The sequence below is a fragment of the Pecten maximus genome, chromosome 15, assembly GCF_902652985.1.
Source record: "Pecten maximus chromosome 15, xPecMax1.1, whole genome shotgun sequence".
Lineage (NCBI taxonomy): Eukaryota > Metazoa > Mollusca > Bivalvia > Pectinida > Pectinidae > Pecten > Pecten maximus.
In genome coordinates, this window is record NC_047029.1 from 5597738 (window position 1) to 5622544 (window position 24807).

The window sequence follows — 24807 nt, forward strand, 5'->3', positions numbered from 1 at the left end:
CATGAACTGTTATGTAGTGCAATGTATATGCTATATAAATCAGCCGAATTACAATGCGATGTCTGTGAATCAACATTGACTGATTGGTGTAGTTTTTTTTAAGGGGGGGGGGGGGGGGGGGGGGGGGGGGGTTGCGATCAACAGCTATAAAGGTAAATCTATGTAGGACATGCAATTTTCCCAATGCTATTCTCGCGACTTGAAACAAGTATCACAGAGCAGACCGCGTATCAAAGCCAACGGTACCTGTCGATAACGGCCATTGCTATATGACTGGTTTTGCCATTTTCTGATTGGCCGAGACCTCTTCGAGAGATCATGACAAAATGTGATGTTTTGACCAATCACACTAAAGTATTGTTGATCATCGGACTATACTGTAACTATTGTAAATCAAATGGCAAAAGAAAATACTGTCGGACTTGGTAAGTGACGTTTTGAATATATTTGGGATACCGATCTGAAGAATATTATAATAAATAAACATACAATTGAAAGGCTTCAATTTAATTCCCAAAACTGTATACGAAGCTCTTGTTGGTTTTCCTAATTACTTATGTATAAGTTAACAAAACAGTTGTTGAATTCGTTAAGGTTAGTATTTGTTAAAAAAAAAAAAAAGTTAAATTTCGAAAGGTGGCAGTTCCTCGGCCTCGGAAACGATCACCTTTTGTAGTTAAAATTCCGTGTATTAACCTAAACAAAGTCAATAATTGTATAATATCATACTTTGTTATAACAGAAAAACGCAGAATCATGAGATTTATTGAAGAGTATTTTATATCTGCCAATCCAGAATTTTGCCAACTTTGTGTTTTACGGTCGCTTCTTTCGATTAATTTAGGGCCTCGGCATTACTTCCTTGGAGGGCGAAGCATGTGAAAGATGCAGTTCTCTTCATTTGGAATGTGATTGAACCCGGAGTTGACCTAGCTTTGTATGGTGTGTCGTCGATGAAGCGAAAAACGCTTTCTCTTCCGGAGCACCTGGATTTACTCGCTGGGTACTTTTCCATAAGTCGCCATGCAATTCTTCAATTTTTTTCATTTTTTTCTTCTGCCCTGCAGGTAGGGCGTAAGAATTGTACCTGCTGCCCCCATTGCATGATCGTAAGAGGCGACTAAACTTGGGATCTTATCTTTTCTCTTCTTTCTTAACAACTTTCTTCTTCCTAATGTCTCCCTTGACAATGCCTCACTTTTGGCCTTTAGTTGAGCGTTCGCCCCTGTGAGGAAGGCTTTGGGTTCTGTCCCCTGGCCGAGACATACCAGAGTCTTTAAAAATGGTAGTTGCTGCTCCTGCTTAGCGCTCAGCAAATTAGGAGTGGGGACGACTGGTTCGCCCGTTATCAGTATAATGTGACCGGGTGGGGTGTGCTGCTGGGTGTCTTCGGTAGTATGCTTCAGTGAGGTAGCACTCTAAATCGGCAACAGATCCGGCCTATCACAAGGAGACTTAACACAAACATACCGCAGCCTCCCAAAACACACATACGCACTCACCACACGTATACATGTCGCACGCACGGGAGGCCGTCCTTAAATGACCTTAGCTGTTAATAGGACGTTAAACAAAATAAACCAAACCAAACCAATCGTTTAATCGATTTACAGTTTGAATTATGAGTTCTTTATTAAGTCTGTATTCTTTTATATCCGGGGAAATCTGTTGCATGTTGCAATGCATGTCCCATCAGGCCAACAGAAACACAATATCTGTGTGTGTGGAAAATTGTTTGAAATATTATTAGAAATAGTATCATCCTGAGTACTCATCCTGAACCGTTATTCCTTAAGAATAAATAAAACATCAACACAATGTTGTCACTGATATACTGTAATATCATTCCTTTGATAAAAAATAAGTCATGAATTGCCTGTAAGTACTAAAACCTGTAGCAAGTTAACAGCACAAAGGGATACAGTTTCTCTACACTTTATCGATATAATATACAAACCAACACATCACAAAGCTGCCTCGTAGAGTATAAGTCTATTGTCTTTGTAGTGGCAATATCACATTTGAACAGGACAGATGCTTCATATCTGCAATCTATATCATTGAATGGTGTAATTGCAGGTGACAGGATTCTAACCTAAGAGGACATATTCAACTATAACTTTGACCTAAATCAAAAGTTTCAGTTTAAATGGAAGCAGATGTATTTCATGGATAAACAACATACTAAAACTAATATAATCTCAAAGGTAATACAATATCATTAAAATTACAATTTTAAAATGATCATACAACACAACAAACAACTAAATGTCATCAACTACAGACACTGTTCACAGAAGTATTAAGGGGATACGTAATACTGGTGTTCTTTGACTTGGAACCCTTTTCACCATATTTAAAGGAACATGATCGCGATTGATATTGCAAAAGTAAAATTAAACAGTTCAAATTCACATAATGCGAATATCCAGATTGATGAACTTATGCGGATGTGGTCCTGGAACGTTCCTGACTTCGTTTACTAAACTTTACAATATTGTCAAGTGCCTTTGTAAGTCCATCCCCCGTCACAGCGCATGTGCATTGAATCGTACATAACCTTCCGGTGACGTCATAGAGTCCGAGGCCATCCAGTAAAGCTCTTTCCGTCATAACGTCTGAAAAATAAATAAAAGGGTATTCTTTTTTGTAAAATATAATGTATGCGACTTGATCAACGTAACAACTTGTATTGAAGATCAATGTATGTCTCGGCTAGGTGATAGAACCCATAACTTACTTTACTGGGGCGAACGCTCAACTTAGGGCAGGAAGTAAGACTATGCCAAGGGAGATATTAAGCTGATATAAAAGCATTATCAAGAAAATAATATATTAAGGAGAAAAAGGCATTTAAAAAAGGAACAAATTGATATTCCAAATTAAGTCGCCTCTTGTTATTATTACAATGGTGACAACAAGTACAAAACCAGCGAAATACCTCAAAGGTAATCAAAGTAAAAATCGATATTCGTAGGTATGTATACATATTTATAAAAAAAAAAGGCATTGTAATATCCAAACATTTACACATTTTGATGAATTGTTTACTACAGTACAACTGGTACATAAGTGTCCTGTCCAATAAAAGGACAAATAGAAGTAATTTTTAAATTCGGTGTTGTTATATTAGCCAGATGTACAAATTATTTACATTTAAGAGGTTCTTACATGACATAACATGACACATTATTGGTTTCGACAATATACACTAATCATTGATGTAAGAGTTTACAAAAATGAAATGAATTCATCACAGTTTGTATGACTTTCATCCACACAAAAAAAGTCTCTGTTATTAGTATTTCATCGCCTATATCCAATCAAATTTAACCATTAATTCATCTCGTTTACAATGAATATCATTTAGAAGCTTGCCGCATTTAAACTTTCTTTTAATTTTATGTTTTATGTACTTCCTATTTTGATGGACCTTTTTTAGTATCGATGTCGATTGAAACTAAAACAATAATGAATAAATGTAAAAATGAACATTTTCGTTGTACGTGGTCAATATGAAATAAAACAATAACATTCTACATTTTTTTTCTCTTTTTTTTCTTTTGGTTGTTTTTTGTTTTTGTCATTTTTTGTTTTTTGTTTATTTTTTTGTTTATTTTTTTTTGAATTTTGACCATTGTTATCTGGTCTAAAATGAATACAGTTCATGATAAAATCAGGCGGCACGGAACTGCATTTACTATCTTTTCTTCATATAAAGTCACAAAAAGCGCAGTATCGTGATTAGTACCATCAATATATTAAATCTCAACTACATGGTGTATAAAGCCTAATGGTTGGCAGTTTACAGCAAGCCTCGTCTGAGAACCTATTACGGGTTTATGCCCTTTCCCATATGTAGCTGACTTTTTTCGCTGACAAGGATCCAGTATGGCTAATATATGGCCGAAATACTCCTAATACAATGAGTAAGAAATCGATGTCTTTCTCCCTAATTTGTCCTGATAAATAATGGAACTATCCGTATCTGTTTTACTCCTTGTGTGCTGATTTCATTTCATGGTCAAGTATGATCTTAATCTGTAAACTAGCAGAGCAGGAATTGACGCGATTTTGATACGGTTTCTGCATTACTTATACTTGAGTATTTGTATGCAATAAAATATGATGTTCTCTGCCAGCAGTTGAAATTAGTATTTTTAGATTTTTACCTTTTTACAATTGAGTTTGATGTATTTTATTCCTGTAAACGTCCTTCTAATTTAGTGTTGATTTGGCTCTTAATCACTCAATTGTAAATGACCGATTAAACAACATATTTCCGATTTTGACATTTCTTTTTACCAATTTCGAGATTTTGGTCCTTTCCAATTTTCTATTATGGATCAATGACGAAACAGCTGTATGATATCGTTTATATAATGTGTCTCTACTGTACTCTAAATTTGATTTGAAAGGTGCTTATACATTGTGTAGCTTTGTGCAGTCATTTTGATGTGTCGATTTTATAAACGAATACAACAATTTATCATGCAACTGACACTGCATTGTCGGGAAAAAACACCCACCAGATATATTTTTGCTGTATAGGGCAGTGACGGAAAACAACTCTAATTTAGAATCTTAGCACGTGCGTCAATTCGACTGACCTACTTTCAAGTGAAACAACATTTAAAAGGCGAACATATTTGGGACATTGTTGATACTGTTTCACTGAAAAATGCTTATTTTTGATGACTGTTGCATGATAAATAGAATACGTGATCAGTGTCTTAAAATATAAGCTGCATTTTTGGCTCGGGAAAGAAAGACAAAAGTGGCTCGGCAAGGCTCGCCTCTTTTGTCTTTCTTTACCCTCGCAAAAATACAGCTTATTTATATATTATATACAGATATTTTTGGTAAATCGAGTCCACACAAAATTCATATGAGGAGGATGTCGACGGATAATGGGGATGGCCATGAAAACTATCAAAAGGTGCTGCCATGATACTGCCACATCTCGACAGGGTAACATGGCACCCTTCTCACACCACACTGACACAAAGTTCATACACCCACCACCTGACGTAAAACACAAAGCTGTAAGCCTTTGTGTACTTGTGTCAACATTCAGTACCAATTTACATCTCGTCTTGGCGGACACGGAATACGAAGACCAAACTCAAGATCAAAGGTAACGTATTATAGGTTTACAGTAAGATAGCGTCAAACTATATAATGTGAGGAAATGTATATAATTAAATGTAAACGATACATGATACATGTTAAGGTAAGCAAGACAACTGCAAAAAGACAATTTTACAGGAAGACAATTTAAAAGGTCATATATATGGTAATTAATGTAAAAAAAAAAATTTACAAGTTCTATTTACAAATAGTTATTTTCGGGTTTTGAAACTTTCAATTTGTTTATAAGGCGAAGAATACTGCTGGGCTAAAAGGAACGAAGTGACATTTCGCCATTGCTTTAACGCCATAGTTTAGTTTGCAATTCAGGGAGCTGACGCATTTAAATTGGGAGAAGGTATTGATCAACCGATTGAGGTTGTTTTTCACAATGATCGCACATTATCTGAACGCTTACACAACATCGGTATATGGTGGATCCTAAGGTCAAGGTGGCTGTGTGCTGAAAATGGTTCTAACCTTTGTGGCGGTATAATTCAATCAGTGACACGTATGTTTACAGAAATCGCCTACATTATTGGATTTGGAATTGCGAAGACTGACAAGGTCTGTTTTTTTGTTGAGGTGTACATAATTTGGCTACATATCAAACACTTCTGCTGTTTTACGGATTAGGGGGGCCGTCGGCAGACGGTAACAACTGTGTTCGGAAAATGTGTATTATTCACTTTCAAATTATATTATTACCGATTGAAAAGTTTATTGCAGTCCTATTTTCCCATGTACATAACACGAAAAGATTTTGTTTTAAAAAAGACTACGTACCGATATAATATCAAACAATGATGTTTATCTTTCAAGAACAAAAGACAATATTGACAAAAGGACGAAGACCTGCCTCAGTGCATTGGATGCAAGGAACCATTTACATTTAAACACATTTTAACAAATTGCGTTGATCAACAGCTAACAAGATATATTATCTATAACAGTGGTTAAGTCTTAAACTTTTTTCGAAGCCGTTAACATAAACAAAAATTTGAACTATCTGAAAGCTGTCGGTCTGAATCACACGATATGATCATCCATAGCCATATTGATCATTTTTAGTTATATATGTGATCGTTCAATTATCTTTTTACATTTTTTATTGATTTCCTTTGTGTGATATTGTTTCGTTGTTTTTTTGGGGTTTTTTGTCCAATTTTACCTACCATTATGTTTCGCCCAAATGACCTTTACAGTGTCGATGGAATGTCAGAATGTGATAGCTAAGACGAAAACGTAATTCTAAATCAATACCGACAAAACTACAATCAAAAAGATGCATTTCAGATTTTATCCTATAATGTAAAAAAAAAACTTCCCTTTAATAGTAGCAAAGGGGATACTTCCAAGTCGTTTATTCAAAATGAATTACAGAGGCATACGGTCAGTTTTGTCCTTAATCATATCTTATTCGTTCTACCAATGCCATCACTATGCCATAACTATGCCATATGTCGTTATCTCTACTGTAGCGAGTTTCTTGACGACAGTCTCCAAACATTCCACTTCACAATCAGCAGACTACAAAATGCAAAAGTCTGTAAAGACATCTGGACAAAGAATAAAGCGATACTGGCGAGATAAGATATACTGTACGATACGTTTAGTGTAGTGTAAACAAAGAAGAGACAGAGAATAGAGAAATAATCACATTATCTTTATTCCTTGCCCCCCCCCCCCCCCCCCCCCCCCCCCCCCCCCCCCCTTCCCCTTCCGCTGAGGTATATGTTGGTTGCAGTGATATAAGTTAGGTATTAAGTATTTGCATTCTTTAATTGTCGAATGACAACAGGAAAGACAAATACATTGAACCCAAAATAAAGCACTGGACTTATTCAGATTACTCATCAGTATAATGTGACCGGGCGGGGTGTCCTGCTGGGTGTCTTCGGCAGTATGCTTCAGTGAGGTAGCACTATAAATCGGCAAAAGTTCCGGCCTATCACAAGGAGACTTAACACGAACATACCGCAGCCTCCCAAAACACACGCATTCACTACACGCATGCATGTCGCACGCACGGGAGGCCGTCCTTAAATGACCTTAGCTGTTAATAGGACGTTAAACAAAATAAACCAAACCAAACTAAACAGATTACTCATAGCCAACGAACTGGTTGTAAAACACTTTTATAACCATATACATGTGGCATTTACACTGTTTCGTAGATAGAATGTTAAAATAATGTGCTATGACCTACTTAGTGACATTCGTCCTTGGAGTACCACGTGGTTCCCTTTGTATCGAAAACAATGTTACATACCTTAACAAGTTTGTATGTATCTAAATTTAGCACAATCAATGATTATATCTAGAACAGGAAACATGTATTTCCATGAAGGGTTTCAGATATATCGATATGTTAGTTAATTGATACAAACCTTCGTTATTGTACACCTAAGGACTCTTTGGATAATTTTGTTGAATATTTATGCTCAGGTAAATCATGTTAAGTAGCTATGCTCAGGTACATCATATTTCGAAACTATAGTCAGGTACATCATGTTTGGAAACTATGCTCATGTACATCAAGTTAATTAACTAAAAAAGGTAAATTATATATTTTACAACAATTGCGAAAAAAATTATATCAACTTATATTAACCACGCCTGTTGGCCCGGATGTAAGCGCGCGAGGGGTCTTACTGTTGGAGGAGACCGGAGTACCCGGGGGAAATCCACGCGGTAGGGCAGGTGACCCAAAAACTTAATAACTAATGTCAGGTTTATCATGCTAAGTAACTAAGGTGAAAAATTCAGAAAATCGCATATCCTGTCAATGTGTCATTTTAAGGTCAAATTGCAGTAAGTTCCTTTTGCAAAAAATGAATTAGATATATTTAACTTCAAACAACACCTTTAGATTAACAGGAAATATAAGTATAATACCAATACAATCTTTAAATTTAAATTTATATAGTTTAATGGGACAAAAAATACAACCATTAATGATCACAAGAAGATTTTTGTATCTAGTGGACAGAACAATGCGATTTCTTGTTTTGAGGTAAATAATTTGCTTATGGGGTTACACAACTATATATATTTTTAAATTACTTAATACATGTTTTCAGATATAGCGACATATATAGGATTATTTACTTTTAAGTTCATGTTTGCAGAAGGGTAGCACAACTGATGGCGATGGTTATTGGCCTCTTTGCAGAGAACCTTGGGTGTGATTTTCTCTTCTGTCGTGTTGATATTTTTTTTTTTTTTTTTTTTTTTTTTTTACTTTTTCGTTTACCTCCGCACGAGAAACATACTGCAGCCTCCCAAAATACGCTTACACTCACTACATGTATGCATCACCCAAAAAAGCAGGCCGTCCTACATGACCTTAGCTGTTATTTGGACGTTAAACATCACTACCCTCTTACCCTCACTCGGGGACTTCGTATAAGATATTAACCATGGAGTCTTCAAATTAGCCAAAGGAAATGCCATTTATTTAGAAGCAGAACATGGTTGACACATCCCCAGAGATGTCACAGCAGTTTGTTCTCACGGCCCTATCACAAAGAAACACGACACCCTGAGGACAATGTCCTTATCGTGACAATTGATTGCGTTTACTTCACTAACTATTTTTGTGTGATAATCCAGAAACCATACTGGTACCGACTGTACCAACGAAGTACTCACTATTTCGTGTCTATTAATTACACTAATGTAATTCCTATGGAAACAGATGCAGGTCAAGATTAGACTGAAAGAAGTGCCGAAATAATTACCCATATCTTTGTCTGGTATTGTAGCTATTCTTTTGGGAATTCTACTCAAATATCACCATTTTCTATTTTTATCCGATTTTCACTTTTATATACCGTCTCTAGGATGACGTTGCCCTTGTCCTTGTAGATAGATTATACATATATGACGCATTCTTACCAATTATGTGTGATAAGCAACCTCGGTGAATATTTTGCTGTTAACCACATTTCATTTGATTACAAAGGTTGTATCCTCCAAAGACAAAATTTCTTTAACAGCATAGCGTGTCAATTCGGAACTTTTTAGATGTAAAACATTTTTAACCACCTGAGAATTGTCGGTTTTTACCACAAGATACGACGTATCATTTAAACTATGTATTTGAGTGAACCATCTTACACGTTTTAATATTTCTTTTGTTTAACGTCGTTTCGTCTTATTATCCATTTCCCATTACCATTTATTCGCCATCAAGACATTTTTGTATTGAATGGCCGTTAAGAAAGCTAAAAATAAAATACATAATGATGACTCTGACTTACATATCGCTAAATACGCATTTTCACCACTCTCGCGTTGCGATAGCTCAGTCTACAGAACGTCGGACAATGTAGCCTTAAGTAAGATCCGAGTTGAGAGTTTAATCCCTCCCCCGGGCCGTTTATATTTCCTATTGAAGCCGAGGTCAAGAACCGTCCGTTGCTGTAGCGTTTGTATTCTTAGTTTGTTTGTTTGTTTGTTTTTGTTTAACGTCCTATTAACAGCCATGGTCATTTAAGGACGTGTCAGGTTTTGGAGGTGGAGGAAAGCCGGTGTACCCGGAGAAAAACCACCGGCCTACGGTCAGCACCTGGCAACTGCCCCACGTAGGATTCGAACTCGCAACCCAGAGGTGGAAGGATAGTGATAAAGTTTCGGGACACCTTAACCACTCGGCCACCGCGGCCCCCTGTGTCCTTGGTCTAGATTCTTCATCTCAATTGTCGTGGACAGCGTGCGACGGGATTTCCGTATGTAGTAGCCACCAGGTTTTTTTCATGTAACACTATCACTTTGCTGATGTCACAGCGCACCCTTTTTATAGACTGTATCAAGTTTCTCCGTTAGATAATCATACGAGGCAAGCCAATATTCTTATGGTTCTCTGATTTCTAAATCACATTTAAAGTCTCATTGAGTCTCCCGTGACAGTTTGTTACTTTGCTTCAGTTGAGCTTTCTTCTTTTTTCATGATGGGTTCGAATTTCTTCCTGAGGTCACGACATGCCGAAACCTTCAATCATAGCGAGTGGGATCTGTATGAAATTTGCCCACTCCGGTGTCAGTATATGTACTTGTGACCTTGATGAAGTGGCGTTGTTTGATTTCCGGTAAAGTCCGCCTGTTTCCGTCTGATATTATAAGCTCGTGCGTGTTATGATGATTATGTATCAATTTTAAATATCAAATCAATACAATTAGTCTATTTAAGGATGCAGTCTTCTTAAACGGGGACAACAATGACCGCTTCATATATTGGAATGTTACGGGCACATTGGCATGTCATTTATCCCAGTCCACTTATATTGTTAAATCCTGACGCAAGAGTGACCCTCTGCTAACAGTTGACGTTCTTAGGTTCTTATATCTTCCTGATTTCCCGGTGTATTTATTATTTCACTCTCTTTCGTCGTGTCTCTCTTGACATTTTACCTCTACGATTGTACACCTTAAACGCAAGTACTTTCCAGAGTCATTTAAGTTTATAAATCTCGCATATAGTCATGCTGTAACAGTTTCCCTTCATAGATACTCGTGATTTTATTTTCCGTTGTATTCCACATAACCGACAACTGACATGTTCCATCAATGTATAGGATCATATAACGTGAATTGTGATGTGCTGTATACTACTCGAGGGAGAGTTTGTGGATGTATATACGTGGTATCACGCGTCAATTGTGCAGGATATAATTTTGACAGATACGTCCTCTATATCTATTGTATTACATGTTTGTATCTGAAGAACATTGTCATCTATACGTGAGTGGCCAGCTATCGATTGTCTCTCCAATAGCGTTTACGAGTACAAAGTGAACCACTGTTTTCAATTTATACGGAACAAACCTGATCGGAATCAAGGGAGATAAGCGGAGAATACAAATGGCAAACATTTGTTAATTGTAGATAAATGGGCGATACTGTTCGAAGTCCGTGATAATTTGATACCGACACACTAATCGTGGCCCTCGCTGATAGTAATTATCCATTGTGTATGTCGCTATATCGTCATCCAACTGTCTTGTTCAATTTACTGGTTTGAGTTAATTGGAATTGTAGTTCATGGCCAATGGTGCCACACAAGATAGTTACATACGTCTTGTAGGTTTGGACGAGCACATCACTCCTAAGGTTTGCGATCCAGTACATCCTTATCAGTTCGCCATTCGAACAATTTCAACTATCACAGTGATCATGGACACTAGATATTGGAAATGTTCCATATCACAATCATCCATTGTCTATTTCAATTACAAAGCCATGTGTATGTCCGAGAAAGAGAAAACAAATTATTTCGGAACGCTACCGGGGCGACAGGGAACCATTATGGCGCTATGTAATGACAACGATACATTTACAACCGAACGTCAAGATATCGATAGTACATCAGGCCACACGCTCCGACATCTTAATAGCATTTTTACGAACGTAATAAATTGCGAATTTTAAAATATAAGTGTTTCCTCGGCAAATTGATAAATATTCATATACACGCTTTTGGTATATGATGGAGCTGTGTATTTTCATTCGGAGTTCTCACGGAAAAGAGGCCCTAGGCAATATTCTCACACATTAGTCACATTCCATTTATGCAAAATCCAAGAAAAATTATGAAATACCCATGTTAGCACACAAAATCAATCGAAAGGAATTTGCTGAAATTGCAATATTTAGGGCCATGTTGTTTCTCTACTTCTTTTCCACGATTTTTTCTTTCCAAACGCCTCAAACACGTCAACCTCGCTTTGTACTGGTTCTGACCCCTGACCTAGTCATGGGTTCTGATGTTTGATCAAGATTAGTCAGTCTCACACGAAAAAAAGGCACTTGATTCATATATTAACTTTATGTTTTATTTTTGAAAAAGACGAAACTATACAGTAATCAAACTTATAAATTAGCCACATGGAAAAAGGGAACTTCATCAAAATGTAGCAAGAGAAAATAACTGCATGATATGTCAACTTGTTTGTCAGAAAGACAACTTTCGGTGTTTTAATCGATAACCGTTGATATATTAACGACAATTAATCCGGTTTATGAATCTCGGCCAAGCACACGTTAATAACATTGGGGCCATCAATCAGTCATCAAGTCACAGTTGACACTTGTTTATATTACGACTTGTAAAAACCGGACGATGGACCCGCCAGGAACCTCCTCTAAGAGCCAGGTCATCCTGTGGGATACATTAAAGTGTCTGATACTGGTGTGGACAGCGCCGGAATATCTCCATAACCACAGGGCAACATCTCCGTGGAAAGTGGCATTTACATCTATGTGATAGGTCACCTGTCATATCTGATATACGAAGCAGGAAATGCGTCTGGTGGAGTATGCACGTAATATGACGGTTGCCTCGGTAGCCCGGATTTCCTCGACCGAATTATTTACTTATTGATTGGTTCTTAATGATCTATATATACCTATTCTGAATTTCTGAATGACGATAAATAACGTCATGGTTTACTAGTATATATTACAGAGATAATGTCGTTTGTTTGTTTATTTGTTTTTTTACATACTGGTGCATGGCACAATAAATCCAAATGACCTGGAGACAGAATGACCCTATCCAAGTTTGCCCTTCTTACCAACTTGGAACTCTGCAATTCTTACTTCCGCCACAAGACCTCTTGTAACTACGGAACTTTTTTTTTTTCAAACAACTTTGTGTTTTCTGCATTCAGTGGTAATACTGACAGGGAATCAGTTACATATATACACGAGGGCTGATTGTTATGCTGTGAGCCTCGTATTGAAGGGGGTACTTAAGGCTGTTCTTTTTATGTCCAACTATTCTCTGACTTTATAAGTCCGTGTACCCAAGGACTGGTCTCATTTGGTTAGTTTATATCGATGAGGTAGCACTCTAAAGTAAACAAGACAAGCAACTTTTGCCAAATGGATAAAATCGGTTAGGGTTAGGGTGAAAAAGTCTGTCATTGCAATGGCTGCCATTCACGATTGTGGCTTTGAATTGATTGAGCATCCACCTTATACACCTGATCTCAAGCCATCAGACTTTCATCTATTTCCAAAACTGAAAACAGCCATTTCAGGCAACATGACGCTAACCCTAACCCTAATCCTAACCCTAACATGCAGTGGATGACTTTCTGAACAGCCAAGAACGGGAGTACTATAGAAGTGGCATTGAGGACCTCAAACACCGCTGGCAAAAGTGTATAGATACTGAAGGGGATTATGTTGAAAAATAATACAATATGTCCGACAAAATTCAAATACTTCAATATGAGGCTTACAACTTATCAATCAGCCCTCGTATATTTTATATTTTTTTCAGGTTTGAAACGTTTTGGTAAAGACACTATGATATCGGACCCTGGTTTAAGCAAGTTTCGTTAACTTATGTGACATAAACACTCATCAAATGCTATCTCCAGAGATTTCACATTGAACGTCAGAGGCCCTACGTTTGAGCAACCCGCGCCAGTTCAAATAAGACGTAGAAGTAATATTGGGCTGTGACACCGGGAACAGGACTGTCCCTGTAACCACTTAACATTTACAGAGAATTGTGGCATTTTACATTCTTATTTTGAAATAATGAAGCTTTTGAAAAAATGCATGTTTTGCCCGAAGGGCTAGATATCGAGCAAATTGGCATAGACAGTCATAGTAATCTTTTGCAAAAACGAAAATGGCGGCGCTTAGACCACTCATGTCTATGCTTGCCCGTCTACTCAGTGTTTGTCGAAAGCACCCTGAAAGGTTTGGTTTGTTTGTTGTTGTTTAACGTCCTATTAACAGCCAGGGTCATTTAAGGACGTTCCAGGTTTTGGAGGTGGAGGAAAGCCAGAGTACCCGGAGAAAAGCACCGGCCTACGGTCAGTACCTATCAACTGCCCCACGTAGGTTTCGAACTCGCAACCCAGAGGTGGATGGCTAGTGTTAAAGTGTCGGGACACCTTAACCACTCGGCCACCGCGGCCCCTCCCTAAAACGTTCATATGTATTTGAGGAAAAGCTTGCAATACAATAAAAAATTACAGTCGCATCCATTGTTATTTTTAGAACGGAATAGAATTGCATTAAGTATTGAAATAAAGCAAGGCCATAGTGTTCTTAAAAGAATCGCAAAGTAATGTTCGCGGTATAAAATTTTCTAAAATAATTAAATATTGGAATGTCGAAAGTACTTTTCGTCTTGAATTCGGTTTTATGCTTTTGAATGTTAAATCTCCAACTCCAAATAGCCCTGTGTCTCTACAAATTAACTTAGCAGTCGCCGTTTGTGTTAGCTATTCATGCATTTGTCTATAAATGAAACAGTTAAAGCTACTTTGCTTTCGACATCTAAATGCTGAACGCAGTTTTTTTTTTTTTTTTTTTTTTTTGCACTTTGTGATTTTATATGGAATCGCTCGTGTTGTATCAATGGCAGCTTAACTTCTCCCTATTCCACATGCTCCACTTTATGTTGACGTTGCACCCCATCATTTTCCCACATAATCGGTACTGACTGGCAAACTTTGCCTTTTATCTTAAACAATGAACCACTTTGGTATCAGGTGGGATCAGTTAAAAGTACATAGGAAGTTAAGAGGTTAAATTATTCACTTTGAAATTAAAAAAAAAAAAACATTATCCATACAGACAGTTTTAGGGGCAATATATCTTTCCCTAGAAATAGAAAATATATTTCATTAGAATCTATTATTTTGTTTTCCTATTTGCACTCTGTATTATTTCCCTAGAAATAGAAAATGTATTTCATTAGAATCTATTTTTTTCCTATTTGCACTCTATAATATTAGTCTTTGAATCTCATATCGTCTTCATAGTATCAGAGGTCGACAGTGTCATTTATGCCTTTTTCTAAATAAATAACAAAGATACTTTACACAAGCTGTTAGATAGAGTTTACACGACGAGTGGTTGTTGTATATGGTATTTATTTTGCTCCAGTAAGTTATTTTTCAAAAGTCACAAAAAGCATCAGCTTTAGCGAGTGTTTTTGTAACTTTGGAAAAATAGCTAAACAGAGTGAAAGAAGTAGCATACACAACGACCATTAGATTGTGTGACCTGTTTCTACCACAATCGAAAAATATATTCTGAGGATGAATTGGCCTGTTTTGTTTCAACGTTTATTCTCTTCGCAATATCAAGTTGGGGTGTAACTATCATAAACTAAAGCGAAATGCCCCTTATTAATATGCAAAAGTGACAACTTTGGAAATATATGGGAAAAAAACAATTTATAACAAATCATAACAAATAATAAGCAAGTTATTTCTTTCAAAGAAAACGAAAACGATAAAAATCTATATAGATATATATATATATATATATTTTTTCAAATATGTCAAAAACACAACTGCGAACTACTTATACACAAACATTTCCAGGTCCTCGTGAAACGGTCTTTAAGTGTTAACCAATCAAAACGCATTGCACTATGTGATTACAAATAATCCCGATCAAAGGTCACTGTGTCAGTCAACCAATCAAAACGCATTTAGAGTTTATTCTAGGTGTGGAAAAAATTAAGTATTATTCCACAATTTTAATGATTATTTCACGCCCTTGGAGTTGAATAACACCCATCTATTGTGGTAGAAATATATCTAAGGTTTTTTTTTAGAAATTAAATGTTATTTCAATTTGATTAAGCGCGTTAGTTCAATTGAGAACAATATCAGGTGCTTGTTTGTTATTGTTAGATTGTAGATACGCATTGCATGTACGTAAACATTACCCATGTCAACGCACGTGTGATATTCAAATATTCAATTATCAAAACAATCCCTTCGAACAATACTTCACAACCATCATACTATTACAACCACGGGGCGAGTTAATTCACGATGAATAATTAACCGACATATTCCTGTCATTACACATTTTTTGTGAAAGCATATTTCAGTTTACGATTTTCAAATCCTCTAAAACTAAACACCAACTTTTAAAAGCAGTTGGCGTCGTTTTTTGTTTTTTGTTTTTTGTTTTTGTTCTTATAATGCTGCAGGAATCTTTAACATGATATACCAGTACAGGTAATATACGTCTTCCTTTTATGCCAATACGTTTGATATCCAGACTACCATTGTTCTTCAAGATAGCAATGTTTAATTGAGAGGCGAAGCTTAACAACTATGGGTTTCACCAGCGAATAAAAATGAAGATGCTAGCGCATTTAGTGAAAGTAATTATAAAAGGCCTCCAACACAAAAGGAAAACCACAACGATGAATGCAATAGTCACTGTAATAGAACTAGACAATTTATGTAAGACATAAATGCCCGCGCTGCCATTTGACACCTCGAAACACAGTTTGGTGAGGATCGCATCAGCAGTTCCAGTGATTCGCTGGTTTCATTGCATTGGAACAGGACGGGACGAGATGCGACGGGACAGGACGGGCATGGGTATTACTATACCCCTCCCCCTCCATTTCATGGCGGGGCATAAAAATAAAAGCTAGAGACAAAAAACCCAGGACAAGGACAAGGTTTTAGCAAGTGGATCGACAAAAACAGTTCATTTTGACCTTTAAATCTAGAGTAAAGTTTTAAAAAAGACAGGCGTGGATCCAATGAAATCGCGACATTTCAGCTAAACTTCCTTGGTCATGTCAAAGAGGCAAACGTTTGGTACGCACCACTGCATCATTAAGGTGTAGGGGATAGAGCCCGTACAACATTTTTTCTGTGATGTAGGTCAAAGGACACAATGCAGGCCAGAGTGACCCATATTTGGTACGCGACACACCACTTCATTTTGGCGAGTCCATACTTCGTGTATGAAGTACCAATGTGGAAAAGCGTTGGAGACAGACATAGGACAAGAATGTGCAAGGACGGACAAACGACCAAAGTCGACTTTTGTGGTTTAGTGTATGTCTGCCGATCCCAATTTCAAAATCTGTTGTTGTTTTTTTCATTCTTTCTGTCACTAAAATGCAAATGCGAAGTTATATTTGATGCTGAATTATTGGTAAAAAAGAAAAGAAAATTGCTTTAAAATTTGTCTCTTATAGGCAACGAAGATATTTTGACGAAATGAATCGGAAAATGCACATTGCAAGGATGCTAAATGATTACGGAAGGACGGGCGGTACAATGCAAAACTATAGTCATCTCCGGTGCGGTTCGGGACCAATAAACAATGAAGACATTGTTTATATCAAAGGATTATTAAACTACGAAATGTCAGACAATGGAACAACTGTTAAATGGAACAAAATACACCTTTTTAAATGCAGAAAATTTGAGCAACTGAAAGTTTTTTACAAAGAAAAATTCGGGATCCAGTTTTCTTCCTTCGACATATCGCGGGGTAGGAAAAGGACTGATGAAACATCCGGATAGGACAAATTTATTTCAATATCAGAATTACAATTAAGAATCTTTGCAAAAAGGGCATAATTGCTATTGTTAATTATGTTTGTTTTTTTTTTTTTTTATCGAAGTCTACCACACACGGCTTCGACCTTTCATCGGCTTCCTTACCAAACGACAACGACGAGTCGGACTTTGGATATGTGAGATATTTTGCAAGGTATTAATATAACATATATCCCATCTTAGGAAATGTGATGAAATTTCAAATCACAAAAACATTTTGTGGATAGTTTTGTATTATTAATTTTTTTAATTGGTTTTGAGGCAAAATAATTGTTAATTTTCTTTAATGTTTGTAATGTTAATGGAAAAAATACGTCTACCTATTTAATAGCGTATCACAAGAAGAAAGAGACATGAAACGAGCATGATATTTTCCAAGAGTTTTTATTTTTACAAAACCAACATTCTCTATTTATTACTAAAGTTAAAATAACTGCAACAGCTCTTTGTTGATATCTAAAAATTTCAAAAAAAAAAATAAAAATAAAAAAATAAACAGAGCGGTTTTGATCTAGCGGAGTGTAGTTTACGGAACGGAAACGGAAGCACAGATCAAGGTATGAGACATAGCGGAGTGTAGTTTACGGAACAGGAGCACATATCAAGGAATGGTTTTTATCAGATTGTTAAACTATATCCTTGAGTGTACCAATATATAGATATATTTTATACATTTGTTTTACTTATTTCGTTTTCTTGACGTTGCTTCGTCTTATACTCATTCACCATGTTTTGGCTCTAATTACCTTTACAGTATTGATGGACCGTAAAGTATGTAATAACTAACATATCGTGCGCGGTTCTCAGGAACTTCGAACATGGCGGAATATCTACCTCAAATTTCATTCACTCATTTAACAGCAATGGTAAAGGTGCAGTTACAAAGGGTTTAAAATCTGTAAAACTGTAAAATGAAGTTGAAGTTAATGGAAGTTGTTTATGCCGTTTTCGCAGCGCGATCTGCTTTACAAATGAATGAAATCAATTTGTAGACAAAAATTTCAATCGATTGAAGCAAATATTGACTAATGGCGTTCTTGCTATGGAGACAGTCGTCGAGAAGAGGTTGTCTTTGTCCGTATTAGAAAAGGTTATACGTAAACATTGTATATCGCATTCTTACTTACTGAAGCGTGAAGAATAACCTCATTTTATCGCATTCAATGAACCGTTTACTGTTTATCGATAATATGTTGTACTGTTCATTCGAAAATAAAATAATATTTCAAACAAAACAAAAGCAAGATAAAAACATTTCAAAAAAAATTCAAGAAACAATACCAATTGCAACGCAGTACGAGATTACAAGATGGGGTCCAACGGACCACAGGAGTCTGATTCTGGTAATGGTATCTATAGAAAAATCAATGAGTCCCCACTCCGTATAATTATATCAACAAGGTGTAACACTTAATAAACTGGCATTGGGGGATGAGCTTCGGTTCACCTTGAATTTAAGTTTAATCCGACTAAAGTATAATGCACACAATCTTCAGTAACGTACCTTTGGTTAATAATCCTTAAATATCAGAATCACAAATTACAGTCTTGGTGTCGTTGGAAGCTTGGTTTATCTTCTTGGTGACACTTAATCTTCATTTCCTTAATAGGTAATGGTTTCATCTCCATGATTATATCAATACATGTTATTCTTTTATCGTGTGACAATGATTTGGAGATGAGGAAATTGATCAAAAGTGGTCGTGACAGCCGACGATGCATCGACTGTGGAACGGAAGTAAGATATATATTTTTAGAGCGGTATGCATGGGGCAATCTGATTGGTCGAAATCTCTGTAAACAATACTTACTATGATTGTCTTCCAATCAGACTCTCCGTTTCAAAACAGTTATAAGATAGATACTTCCGTTACACTGCCAATGCATCGTCCGATCTTCAAGTGTTCCGCCTTGTTGATACAGTAGAGTATGGGTTAATGTTTTAGTCTATAAATACTAACTAGATCAGGCACCTTTTAGTAAAATGAGTGCTTTTCCCAGCAAATTACCAATTCGGGATCGATGTTTCTTAAGTTATGCCAAGGTTGAGAGATTTTAAAGACGTAAACATGTTAATCGCTATAACGAGTTTATTTTAGACTATTATTTACACTTGGGTAAGAAGATAATCGTCTATACATATAACGAGGTCAAAAGGGGTCAAATCAATGATTAAGGTGCTAATTGGTGTTACCCAGGAGAGTAAGTTAGGGAGGCAAGCAGTAAAGGTTGACCCAATACGACCATACAATTTAGTTCGTCCGGAAATAATTGACGGCTTTGTGATATATTTGTTGGTTTTAGCCTTGTCCGAGTTAGATTCCATAATTCATCATATGTCTAATGATAGAGTAGATATTTAAATAAACCTAATACAGAAATCATGTTTAACAGCTATTTTCTCAGAGCTGTTTTAACATCACCTATATAGTAGAAATAGAAGAATGACTGTGCCAAAATTACGAGCCCTCCATGTGATCCAGCTAGAGGCATCGGGCTTAATATGAGTGTCATGGATACGATGTCTGACAGAAGATCATATTGGCAATTTCTATATTCATATAAATTGATGAAAACCTGTAATCAACTTCTTGATTTCTTGCTTAACATTTATATTAAGAGTTTCCGAAACTTGGACGCACGTGAGGAAACGCCACATTAAAAGGCGAAAGAAATCACCGTGCTGTCGTGTATACGCTAACCTTGGGTGGGGAAAACGTTGGCTCGGGAGGGTCGAGTTTTGTTGGCGATTTTTCTGACCTGGTCGTGAAAAGAAAGATGAATATAAAGACGGATACACAAAGGTTATAAAATACTCGTTCACGCACTGTAGGATTATGTTCACTTTTAGCACCACCAGACGTTTTGTTTCTCAATAGTACAGTTGTTTCAAACACTTCGACACAGCAATCATATCACAACATTCAATTGAGGTAAAACAGCATGTTACAATATGGGAAAATACGTACTCCTGCCTACATGTGCAGAACACCAAGTGAAAAGGCTGTGGTATGATCTCTGAATGTTTTCTATGTGAGCATAACAATAAAACATCCATTATAATCAGATATAAAGGAAGACGACGCCGAAGATTCCGCGTGTCCCTCACTATTGTCAGTTTTGACGATCGCGTGCATCCCAATGTATTTGATCTGTCCTTACTTTATTGCCTGTATAAAGACTTCGTAAGACTTCGTCTGGGTATAATACAAAACCCGCCTTGGCTATATTAAAATCGGCCTCAACATAAAAGAAAACCCACCTTGGTTATAGTTAGATTTCGCCTGAAGCTAAAACACAAAACCCGCCTTACCTCTAGTTAGACTTCACCAGAGTGTAAAACAAACCCGCCTTACCTCTAGACTTCACCAGAGTATAAAACAAACCCGCCTTGCCTCTAGTTAGACTTCGCCTGAGTATAAAACAAAGCCCGCCTTGGCTCTAGTTAGACTCCGCCTGAGTATAAAAACAAAACCTCCCTTGGCTCTAGTTAGACTCCGTCTGAGTTAAAACAAAACCCACTTTGCTGGGAATAAGAGTTTGAAGGAAAGACAACTTATATGTCGCTTACCCAGGCCAGTAAGTGTGAAATTAGGTAGCGACCCAGGCCTGCAGGGGTGAAATTAGTTATTTTTAATATCGCTATAACCCAGGCTAGTAAGGATGAAATTAGTTATTTTCAATATCGCTAACCCAGGCCTGTAAGGATGAAATGAGTTATTCTTAATGTCGCCAACCCAGGCCTGTAGGGGTGAAATTAGTTATTCTTAATGTCGCCAACCCAGGCCTGTAGGGGTGAAATTAGTTATTCTTATTGTCGCCAACCCAGGCCTGTAGGGGTGAAATTAGTTATTCTTAATGTCGCCAACCCAGGCCTGTAGGGATGAAATTAGTTACTCTTAATGTCGCCAACCCAGGCCGGTAGGGGTGAAATTAGTTATTCTTAATGTCGCCAACCCAGGCCTGTAGGGATGAAATGAGTTACTCTTAATGTCGCCAACCCAGGCCTGTAGGGGAAAAATTAGTTATTCTTAATGTCGCCAACCCAGGCCGGTAGGGATGAAATTAGTTACTCTTAATGTCGCCAACCCAGGCCTGTAGGGGTGAAATTAGTTATTCTTAATGTCGCCAACCCAGGCCGGTAGGGGTGAAATTAGTTATTCTTAATGTCGCCAACCCAGGTCTGTAGGGGTGAAATTAGTTACTCTTAATGTCGCCAACCCAGGCCTGTAGGGGAAAAATAGTTATTCTTAATGTCGCCAACCCAGGTCTGTAGGGATGAAATGAGTTACTCTTAATGTCGCCAACCCAGGCCGGTAGGGGTGAAATTATTTATTCTTAATGTCGCCAACCCAGGCCTGTAGGGGTGAAATTAGTTATTTTTAATGTCGCCAACCCAGACTATTTGAATCATATCGGGCTAGGACAGTAAACCCCTTCCTGAATGTGGCTAGGGAGTCGTATTGCAAACGTTTAAATTGGTATCGTGAATCAATCGTGCTCTTATGTTCACAAAACTAAAAACAAAACAAAATACAAAACGTAACCTTAATTCAAAACTTATCATTAAAATGCAGCCATTCTGTGTCGACAAGCGATCAGTCAATTACCGATAAATGTTGCGTATACGAATCAATTATCGTACACCAAAGAAAATACTATTCTCTTTGTATTCATAACCGGAAAAAAAAACTTTCGCATGTGGCGATACTGTTGGGTTGTCGTTTACAGTCACGTGGCGTTAGGAAACCCCCATGAGATCTAGGCCTCCTATTTATAATAGCACGTCTGTTAGCGCCCGCACTGTTATTAGTTACCGTACTGAGAGTATTTCACTCTCACGGTCATGCATCAAGTTGTCATAGTAACTTAATATTGTTCCGATTCTAGGCTAGACACTCACCTCTAAACTCGATATTTCCCTACAAACTGACGTGAAATCAATTTTAAATTCTTTGTACGGGAACTTTTTCACATACGTTTTTAACAGGTGTTCCGTAGTATATCCACCATTGGGGCAGATCGTAACACGCGACATGTATCACAATCGCACATATCATAAGGTTAGTACATACCAGGTTTGTCCCGTTTGTTGGCAAGAATAACAATAGGCACGTGGTCAAGTTCTCTGTGTCGTAGCAACGCTTGTAACACGTCTCTAGCCTCTGAAAGCCGCTCTCTGCTAGAACTGTCCACCACAAATATCATACCTGCAATAAAAACACACCTTCATTAAAACAAAATTTCGGACGTCATTTTGATGCTTTGAAGTCATTGCCATCTACATTTCAGAATAATACATTTCAGTATAATCGTTTATAAGATGCGTACAATAATTACTGGCTTCTCCGCTGTATGACATATACTCATTTCAATGTGTGAGTATTTTCGATAGAAAATGTTTTTCATTTTTTATTATAAATTTTTATCCTGTTTTGAAAGAAGATTTTTTTTTATTGACTTTAAAGTCATCTAGTATAAAGCTGATTTCGCTTTTTATTGACTAGAAGAATAGTGACGTGATTTTCCGGGGAGTCCGTTAAATAAATCAACTATTTTGATTTATATCATAGTATATGAAATTATAGAAAAAACAGCTTAGCTTACGTTAGAAATGGGGATGTACTCTCTTTATAAACCGATTCAAGATTCATGTATATTTTTGTATTATGGTTCCAGAGCATGAAACTATCGCCAAAAGGAATTCTTCAGTGTAAATGTAAAGTATAGCAAAAAAGGATGACGCTATATCAAAGGAACTCGCAAAAACTGCGATTGTTTAAGCATATAGCCTTCCTTCCAAAACATTCGTGTACGGCTACATTTACGTCAGAATAAATACTTCTTCTTGATATACGTCTATATTACGTTCTTTTTTATTTGATTTAGCTACCTTGAGCCTGGAAGATATAGTGTTTCCAAAGTCCCCGGATGGATTTGTGGCCGCCCATGTCCCAGACTGTGAGTTCGTCGCCCCGGTGTTGAATGGTCTCCACGTTGAACCCTAGGGTTTGGGTGGTGGTGATGTAGTTCCGATGTAGGAGCTGGTACAGAATAGTTGTCTTACCTGGCCAGGAGAAAAACGACAAACATGCACAAAGAAGGATAACTCTGGCGATGTGCATTTTTGTTATCTCAACCACGACTAAATATTAGTCCTTGTCTCAACACTAATATTATCATATAATCAAATCAGTTTCTTTTGGTAGAATCTTAGTACAGTTAGTAGTTGAAGTCATCAATCATTACGTGTTTTAATTCAATAGGGTTAATTTGGCAAACAAGAAGCTATGCATGAATTTTAATAACTTTTTTTAAGCTACACAAACTATATACAGTTACACATACAGTTAATATCTTTTTTTTCTGAATTCGATTCATTAAAGGGACATTACTTCGTCTGAATGAAGTGTATGTCGCCAAAATGAAACTGAATGGGAAATGTGTATTTCTGGTTTGTAAAAGTTATGACCTTTAAATTGATACTAGAGTTTTACTCTCAGGGGAAACAAAAGTGTTGCAAGTATTAAATCATAAAAAATGTCAATTCGACCTGAAGTATCACCAATTACGGCAAATGCAGACGGTATTTGTGTACGAAACGTCATTTTTCTGTACGTTTCGGCGTTACTTTAATTACTGGTAGGCACAGAAACTCATATGATCCTCATTGGGGCATATATTTCATGCCCCTTTAACTATATATACATAAAGACGGTGACATATCAACATTGAATATTGAGTTTATTAAATTATCATGAGTGGAACTATAATATGTTTAAAGTGATATAACTCTTTACCTGCGCCGTCCAGTCCCGCCATGATGAGCCTGAGGGACCGACCCCCCGTGTACGATGTGTCGCTTTGATTGCACCCCATGTCACGTGATCACGTACATCCACTAACGTAACTGGCACAATGTAAACGCCATTGTACTATCCCGTACACCATCTTCCTGGACGCCGATAGCCTCCTCATTCCACATATGAAGTGTCTTATACATGTACAAACCATCTGGATGTCCTTTCCGTTACGTGTGATTATCACATTATATATAACGAACTTTAAAATGGGAAACTGTTGATTGTTCGACGTGGTCAAAGTGTAACATCAATTATCAGGTTTCGTGGCTGTTAAAAATCATTCTAGACACAAGTTATGTCCAATTAAGAGAGAAAACCAAAAGATACATTCTAATATAATCACGCGAAGCATTACCTATGAAATGTCAACATCTGCCGTGAAAATTACACACCCGTTTTGACTCCATTTCTCCTCGTGTCCTGTTATAAACCAGTTTATAGTGTACTATTCGTATATA

General features: G+C 37.0%; 1 protein-coding gene across 1 annotated transcript; it reads right to left on the bottom strand.

Annotated features, from left to right (window-relative positions):
• Positions 1-1820: 1820 nt before the first annotated feature.
• LOC117344195 (ADP-ribosylation factor-like) lies at positions 1821-24807 on the bottom strand. Its single transcript, XM_033906855.1, has 4 exons — positions 24287-24807; positions 23380-23553; positions 22562-22696; positions 1821-2618 (listed from the first exon to the last, which is right to left on the bottom strand). Exons 1-4 carry the CDS (start codon positions 24363-24365, stop codon positions 2443-2445), a joined length of 564 nt encoding a protein of 187 aa, XP_033762746.1. The 5' UTR covers positions 24366-24807; the 3' UTR covers positions 1821-2442.